The sequence below is a fragment of the Pocillopora verrucosa genome, chromosome 2 (assembly GCF_036669915.1).
Source record: "Pocillopora verrucosa isolate sample1 chromosome 2, ASM3666991v2, whole genome shotgun sequence".
Taxonomy (NCBI): Eukaryota; Metazoa; Cnidaria; class Anthozoa; order Scleractinia; family Pocilloporidae; genus Pocillopora; species Pocillopora verrucosa.
This window is the reverse complement of record NC_089313.1, coordinates 6002494-6011411: the sequence shown is the minus strand read 5'-3', so window position 1 is coordinate 6011411 and position 8918 is coordinate 6002494. Positions and strand designations below refer to the sequence as shown.

Below are 8918 nucleotides of genomic sequence, written 5' to 3'. Positions count from 1 at the left end.
TGTCAGATTTAAATCTTTGTTCACGTAAATTAAAATGCATTGAATTAGTGGGTTTTTTGAAATCGCTTTAATAAAGTGCATCGCTAGTATTCTATAATAAGGTAATTTCTGAAAATAAAACAATGTAACATGCACCAGTCGAGTTTATGTCGCGTATGTCTACCTTATATACAATTTGTACAGATGAAAATATATACGTTCGAAATAGAGGGCGCGGCATGGCAGTCGCTATGCTCGTGCATATATGGGCTGTCACAACCCACCTATTAAAAAAAAAAGAAAAAAAGCGAAAAGCCAGCTAAAGAGTTTTGTCATCTTTATTACTCAACAGGGAGAAAAACGAACTCATTTGGTAGAGTCCAGTGGTAGTGACTATAAAAAGCTGGTTTCAAATTCTGCTCCGAAAAGTACAAAAAAGTCACAAAAATTTACTGTCAAAAGTTTCGTGATGAAAATTAATGGGAAGGTTAAAATGAATAAATTGCTGGTATGTTGCAGATAGTGTCCTTGGCTGAGAGATTATCCTCAAAATTTCATATCTGCCTCCGAAACTTTTTGCTTCTCCGCCAAATATTCATTTTGAAAACAATCTCTCAGCCGCAGACGTTATTAGCCGAGATATCAGCTGCCTAATGGTAAATCCCATTAACTCGTTTTAAGGGAAGTTATCAGATAACACTCGAATGATTTTTTTTTCACAAATTCAGGATTTTTTTGGGATATGGACGCGCTGTTAAGTAAGTCTAGCAGGTACGAAATTTTTAAAAATCACACGGGGCCATTTGCGAGATAAACGGAGCTAACATTCAATTAGCGTCTGGTAACATTATGATGAATAGTATCAAGAGAGTATTCGTTTGATAGTGCCTTGAATTCGTTCATTCTTCATCGATACGAGGACCTGTTCTCAAATTCAGCACAATAGCTGCGAACAAATTGAAAATTTTTGTCATAAAAAAAATATGGTTTATTCTTTTTTTTCGAATAAGGCGTTTCCATAAACAGTACCTTGTCGCAGCTGATATTTCAACAACGAACTTAGCGGCACCATAACTTTGAAACGGCGAGATTACAGAATTGGTTGAAATTCTCTCAACCGCGAGTGCTTACTCTACAGAGTCAAGATCTTGAACTTTGATCAAGGAAAAAGTATATTGAAGATTTTCCGCTACCTTTTCTGAAAACACTGGCAAATTAATGGCGTTTTCGACGCCACGCCCGCTTTTTCTCACTTCAATCATTTGTATAACACGTGTGAAAATCTGAATATAAGAGAGTCTCAATGGGGTGTTGGCTTTTACGGCTAATGGTTAAAATTTTGGCCATTTTGCATCCCAAGGTTACATTTTTTTCTGTTTGTGTGGAAAGAAATATCTTTACAGTTAACATTTTTTACGACTAACGGTTAAAATTTGCCGTTTTACGGCTAACGGTGAACCCCATTAAGACCGACAATGAGAGACTGAAGCAGTCAGATTTTAAGAACACTATTTTCAACAACCTTGAGTGTGCGGCAGACTTCCCTCTGGCAAACTTTCTTGTCTGTATTCACAGACAGTATAAGCCTCCTTATCCACCTTTTATGCTAATATCACTGCTAATGTAAACTAAATTCATTTTTAATAGCCTCGGCTTGCTTTTTTACATGTGATATTAAATACGTTACAATGGACGCCTAAATAAATCACTACTGCTTTAACTTTATGCTTAACGAACCTTTTCTGGTCATTTGTTATTTCGTTACTTCAATTAATCGCGTCCCTCCTGTTGTTTTATATTTGCTTTAGAACGTTCACTTGATGCGAAGCCACGTAGCGAGAATACGCGCGATGCGTGCGATACGCGCGATAAAGGAAAGCAGCTGGCGCAATATTTTCGCCCACGGATGGCTGTCTGAATCAATTGCGCCCGGTCTGTCGAACGGCCAATAATTCCTTCAACTACTAATGGAGGTTACATATGCTTCTCTATTAATAGGAAAAAAAAATCGAAGAGGACAATGAGGCTTTGAATAAGTATACCAATTTTAGCAATTTTTTCTTTGGTTCTTTGTCAAGGCGTGGGAAGCCGGAATCGGGAATCTCGCAATGACAGTTAATCATGTTATACACGCCAGGCATTTAGTTAAGATTTCCGGATTTAGGAAATCGAACCCAAGCGAGGTCAGGAGAATTACTAATTACCCTGTCGTGATTTATGCTGTAGTCGTAAGATCTAACGGGAAATGAAGGTTTGAACGTTCAAAAAAATGCTTTAACAATCGCAAGTCAACTATTTCTTACACATCACTACTTTTGCAAACGCATTCGCATAAAACTTGCTCATGGTGCCGTACAAAATGGGATGGAACGCGCCTGGAAGACAATGCAATAAAAACATGTATCTCCTGACGATTGGGTAATAAGGCCAAGTTGATGGCCCGCCGTTTACTTGCTCGTAGATAAACGAAACTTGGATCGGAATGTAGCAAATGATAAAAATTATAATGATCACGTATATCATTCTTAGGATATCCAGCTCTAGATCTGTCACGTTTGCATCTGTATGTTGCGAATGTTTCGCTCTCTTCGATGTTTGGCCTCGAGAAGAGCGATCATCCAAGGAACCTTGTCTCCAACAGCATCCATTCGTAATTTTCGCGATTAGATATTTCGCGTTACCCTCGGATCCGTTCTTTTGCGACGATTTATGAACAATTTCCAGTCTTTGAAGATGGATACACACGTGTTCATCTGTTTGTAGCTGTGTTCCGTCCTCTGTGGAATCACTTTTGCGCGCAGCAGTAGCCCTTGCCATGTGTCTCTTCAGTCTCAGAGCAACAGCACCGTACGATATGACGATTATGAGATATGGAACAATATAGCTTAGAAAGAGACGAACAATCGAGTAACGGGTGTGCGTTGGTGCATGGATAGTTGTATCGCCTGGGAACAAAGCTACACAAAAGTGACTTGTTCCATACTTAGTAACACTATGCACGACAGCAGATGGTGCGACAACTGTCAAGGCTGCGCTCCACAACAGACTCAACACTACAAACATTTTTCTCTTTGGTAGTGGCCCTAATTGACCGCGATATGTCACAATTACTCGGTACCTTCGTGCTGCGATCAAAGCCAGAGTGTAAGTCACCACTAACGTGGCCGTCATTTGCACCGGAAACACCAGTTTGCATGCAGCTTCACCGAAAGGCCACGCTTGCATCCAATCGTAGACAAAGTAGAATGGAAAACACAGCGAACTGATCATTTCCGCGGCAGCCAGATTGGTGACCAGATAGTAAGAGAAAGGCAGTTGATGGTAAGACAACAAGAACATGGCTCTGCAGACCACAGCGTTTCCTACAACACTCGCCAGCGTGATAAGCACGAATACAAAAAGACGGAAAAAAGTTGAGAGCAATGGCTCAGCGATGTAAGGATAAACACTCTGGGCGACTGAATCGTTGGCTGTAGAATTGAATGCAGCTGTAGAATTGAATGTAGCTGTAGAGTTCATTTTGAGATGTTCTGTTGACACCTAGTCGTCGCGAAAATAACTCTGAAGAACAATCTAGCGCTGAATATTGATAGCGCTGTTATTGACCTCTCGATTAACCGACCTCTGAAAACTGGATTGTGCTGATCAGCGAACGTCGGTTTAATTAGGTCGATACGCTCTGTCAGGCTGGATAGGATAACACCAGGAGGTTCCGAAATAAGTCACCGCTGGTTCACATTTGTCATTAAGTCCTCGAATTTGGACCCGTCTCTGAAAACACTCCGGTCGTAAAAATTTCCCCGCATCACGGCCCACGCTACCAGGATATTTTATCACGCGTTGACCTGTGTACCTAAGTGATTGTGGCCGACCAACCTTCCGCACGAAATAAGATTCTTTAAATAACTACCATTTAGAAACCTTTCCACCTTTTTTTTTGTTTCTTTTTTTGGGGGTTTCATATAGGTTAAACCATCTGATGAAAAAGTAATTTCCAATTCAAAGTGATCGAGCTTGACTTTAGGGTGAATATTTTATTTCATTTAACCACAAAACATCATAACTACATATATATATATCGAAACTGACATTTGGTTATTAACAATTATTTCTGCTTCTAATTGCGATTTTACACATCTAGATACTCACATTGAAATTGCCTTGAAATGAGCCTAAGTAATACTGGTTATCTTCATACATAAATCGATATCAGTCTCATGTTTTTTTGTTTGTTTCAGAGGAGGATTCGTGACTGGAATCGTGCGGGGTCTCAAAATGCGACACTAGTAAATTTGTGTGATGTAAAATTTTCAGATACAAGTCTTGTGTTAGGCAATCAAAGCGTGCAGGAAGATTTTCAAGCTATTAGATACAGAACACTTTTCATTTGCATAACAACGCAGCTGACGCGACGGAACAACAGCTACTCACCGTAAAAACATCCCTACTTAAAATTTACTTTATAACTCTTTCAGAAATCTTTGAAGAGTATTGAAAGCTAACAACCCTAAAATCGAATGAACAAGTGGCGTTTTCATAAATCCAATCTTTTTTTTTTGTGGAATTTAAAAAAACTCGATATTACTTCAGCCACTAAATTTTATTTTTATGCAGTCAAGACGAAGAGTTTGGTGCATTATTTCTCAATGTAAGTGAAATGGCCCGTTTCATTTGCTTAAGACAATTACCATGCTTCACAGTTTGTGCGGAAAGTTGACTTATTAAAATATGCCACAATATTCTATGCAAATATGACAATTTATCAATTAGTTGGGGAATTAATATACCATTTTAGGTACTCCCAGCAAGACATTGTCGCTTACCGTATATCATTAGCAAAAGTTATGATTTTTTAAACAAAAGACAAGTCGATGTTGCCCGTTTTGTGTTTTACATCAATTTTTGAGAGAGCATAAACGAGGCACGAAACAAAGATACTAACCATTGTTTTGTACAGAAGTTGCAGTAAATTGCTTACTCGTTTTAGATCTAAAAACAATATGCTCACTGCTGAAAGAGTAATAGAATTCCTCCTGTAGACTTTTGCAATTGTTATTCCATCATGCCAAAGGATAGTTTTAATATTAATGTTAGATTCATATTCTTTTGATTACCTATATCAAATGTAGAGAGAACTAAGACAGAGGACAGAGAACAGGGAACTAAACAACTTTGCTTTCAACACATTTTTGTTCTTTAGGCCACAAATCTAACAGCAGCAGCACCCAAATTCAATGTGCACAGTAGAGACATCCTCGATATATATCTCTCCATATCTAAACCATATATACAATTATCCTTACTAACACCTGTCTCGATGTAAATCAACAGTCAAATACATTTGGTTCTTTCTGTTACAAGTCGATAGGATTTGATCATATTCTCGCGCCAAAGTCGCAACGGCGTAATAAGAATGACAGTTGTCCTTGAAGTAAAGAAAAAGGCTTACGATTATCGTTGAAATTTGCTTGCTCTATCAATTGTTATGGCTTCGTATTTATATCATCATTGTCAGGTAATAAGGGGAAAAAAACATTGTAGGCGAGGTGGCCTCCAGAAAATATCCGACATCTACAAGAACATCTGTCAGCCTCCGCACAACCACTTAAATCTGAAGGATTATAACCGCAATAGAGCTGACTACAACCCTTGCTGAAACGTGATCGAGTTTCAGATTGCATCTTAGATAACAGGACGATTCCCACAGTCATCTTCGTTCTCTCTGTTTCCCCATTTCCCCAAGGTCAATAAATTGGCACATTTACGTCTCTTTAACGAAACTCAGTCTCAAAGGCATACAGGTCAAAAAAAATGTGTTACAAGGAAATGTGAGAAAAAGTAAGTTTTATAAAATCTCGTCCATTGAAATAAGAAGATCGACTAATCGCTTAAAATGAAAGTCGCAGGGAGGGACCAGGGTTTTCTGAAAGGAACAGATGACGTGCAAATTTGACCGAAGTAAAACAATTACGTAAGTGTGTCAGTTCTGATGATTTACGGTCCAGCCATTTATAACTTCCTAGGAAATAATCTTTGCATGAGTGTTTATTTCACGAAGATGGACGCACTTGCCACGGGAAGCATGCGCGCCGGCCAGGGAACTATGAGGCGTCTCGAAGAAACACTTGATTAAGGAAAATATTTGCTGATCAGAACCTGCATGAACCAGAATACCCAAAATACCCGACATGCAAGGACAAAAGTATGTTGACAGTATGTTCTTTACGTGGGACACCAGCATGCAAAAAGTAAAGTAATTCATTTTAGCGCAAACCGTTTCCATAACCTTATCAAAAATACAGCAGCTGAAATCGTGACATGAAATTACGTTGTCGGAAACAAGAGAGCCATATACAAGACCGATTAAACCATAAATGAATGGGTGACGGTCTAGGGAACCCAGCCGGTGAAAAATCAGAGACAAAGACATCGGTGCTGCAGTTTCTGTATGGAACTTCCTAATGAAGAGTATTCTTTTATTTTTGTGGTCTCACACTGAGTGAATGAATAAATTGATGGGCGTTTTTATTGATCGGTTAGTTTGAAATTATTAGGACGCTGTCACACGTTGTGCGAGATAAGGTCCAAAACACTCAACAGTTACCTATAACAAACAAATTTTTTGGGTTCCCTGACAAGTCATCTTCACTAACAAATAATATTTCCCTGATATGCTAAATATACTCTAAACTACGATAACATAAGAAATATCAGCAACCTAAAATCGAATATTCTCCGTATCCAGCAGCCTTATTACAAGCCAGATCTCCCCTTACCCTATGTGGCTGGTGCTTTTGCGTGACTTTTTTTCTTTAGGCGGCGGATCAACGAAAACGAGAGACGACGCGGAGAAGGGTTCCGGATGAAAAATATTGGTAACAGTGACACTGATAAACGCCAGGTTCGTTTTAACAGGCTTTTTTTAAATTAAAAATTCAGAGCGGCAGTTGACAATAAAAGCTGTCTGCAGGACATATCTCGTTCCCCGAAAGAAAGGGTAAACTGCACGAAAATAAAAAATAGGTATGCCATGCGTAGATGTGTTCACTGTGAGGGCTCGTGGTGAGGGAAGTAATACATGTACTTAACTTCTTCTTAGCTTCGACGACATTGACTTTATAACCTGCAAAGACTATTGGAAGGAACGTTTACGTGTACATATCTCAATAACACACCTACATAGCGGTAGTGAGTGAGATTTTTCGATAATAGAAGGTTAGAAGAACTTCGGTAAAAATAAGAACTTCTTAAACGAAATTTATCGAGGTAGATTACTAATAAATGTTAACTTAAATTGTTCAATAGAGAGACAGCGTCGTGTAAATAAAGCATACTAATTTGCACCATTTTATCAATGCAATTAAAAACCTCATTTTGAACGTGCCGCCGCAAGTGATTTCCGAGTTTTATACTCACAGCTTGCGCTCAAATTGCTGCAGTTCAGACACGATATCAAAGTTGAATTGACGCACCGGTACGCCTTGTTTTGTTTTTCGGCCTTGCTTTGTTTCCCGGCCTTGCTTTGTTTTCCAGCTTTGCCTTGTTTTCTGGCCTTATCTTTCTCGAGATTCAATGCGGTCTTTATTTCACGGCACGTTCTGGCATTCACAAAGTGTCAATAGTCAACCCATGCACGATGCAATCGCGGTTACTGTAGTCGTGGGTCGTTACCTAGTCCACAATTGATAATAGATTGAAGATTCGCCATCGAAAATATATCAAACTCTCAAACACATCAGACAAACTTTTACAGCAAACTCACAAACAACTCCTCCATTCACTTTCACGAAGGGATAAAGCTCGAAACGTCAGCTTTAGAAACTCTTTTAGATGGCCAATTATCATTACAAACTCAGCTGAGTTGAGTTTAACAAAGTCTGCAGTACCGTTTTGATCTTTCCAAAATCTGTCCGGTTTTAGTTGTGAAAGCGATCGCAGAAGGCGGCGGAGTAGTTGTTCGGGGCCGACCACTACCAAAACGAGCTTTGCGGCGACTTTTTGACACCTCTTTTCATGAAAAAGTTTATAAAGATCTCACTCTGCGGATGACCAACCAAGACGTTATCAAAGACAAAACACTTTTTATGACTTCAGAGCAAAACAAGAACAAAAATCTCAACATCATTATTTCTACAACTTAGTGTATTTACTTCTTTACCAACTTGTAATAGTTGTTACTGACACTGGCCCCGGCCTTTTTTAAACACTTACACTTTTTAATTAAAATTCTTTTAAGAGTTTATACGAAGCATCGTTGGGCGAAAAACAACTAAATTCGAGTTCAGGTTCAAACCTACCTAAACAGTTTTGTAAATCGTTTTAATTGTTTACGATATGACGTGAAGTACGAGCCGTGGGAACAGTTAAAGTAATGGGTTGATTGATTTGGTTCAATTGCGGGTGGCTGGGTCCAAATGTTACTAACACTTAACGCACTTCTTTAAAATTTAGCGGGCGAAAATAATCGCGTGCTTTTCAAAGGATATTAGTAGGTTTAGAATCTTTCTTTCCTTTCAAATCAACAGGAACCTCTGTATTTCACAGCAGTGAACTGTGCTGCCTCGTAAAAATCTTCACTTAGTCTACCACGTGAAATGTGCCGCGAAATTCCATGTTAATGAATAATATGGTAACATGCACGTTTGCTGAATTCGAGTCTAGAAATTTGACATTGAAAAAAATGCGGAGAAAACAAATGGGAGAAAACAGTGGACTGCACATAGCTTTCCCTTTGACTTTCTTTTCTGTGTTTATACGAAGCATCGTTAGCCGAAAAAAAAAACCACACTATTAGTCGTTTCGATTGCTTACAAAAGTGATGCGAAACACGGGACGTGAAGTTAGAGTCATCGGCTGATTTGACGTCAACACATGCGGCGCGCAAAGAATCTGCAACACTCCCATTTTGAAGATCTTATAAGGGATGCAACACACACAGA

The 8918-nt window shown here is 38.9% G+C and overlaps 1 protein-coding gene across 1 annotated transcript; it reads right to left on the bottom strand.

Annotated features, from left to right (window-relative positions):
• Window positions 1-1603: 1603 nt before the first annotated feature.
• LOC131773308 (neuropeptide Y receptor type 2-like) lies at window positions 1604-3717 on the bottom strand. Its single transcript, XM_059089303.2, has one exon. It carries the CDS (start codon window positions 3496-3498, stop codon window positions 2272-2274), a length of 1227 nt encoding a protein of 408 aa, XP_058945286.2. The 5' UTR covers window positions 3499-3717; the 3' UTR covers window positions 1604-2271.
• Window positions 3718-8918: the final 5201 nt, after the last annotated feature.

Coding starts and splice junctions, on each gene's coding strand:
- LOC131773308 (XM_059089303.2), bottom strand. CDS start 3,498: ATGAACTCTACAGCTACATTCAATTCTACAGCTGCATTCAATTCTACA.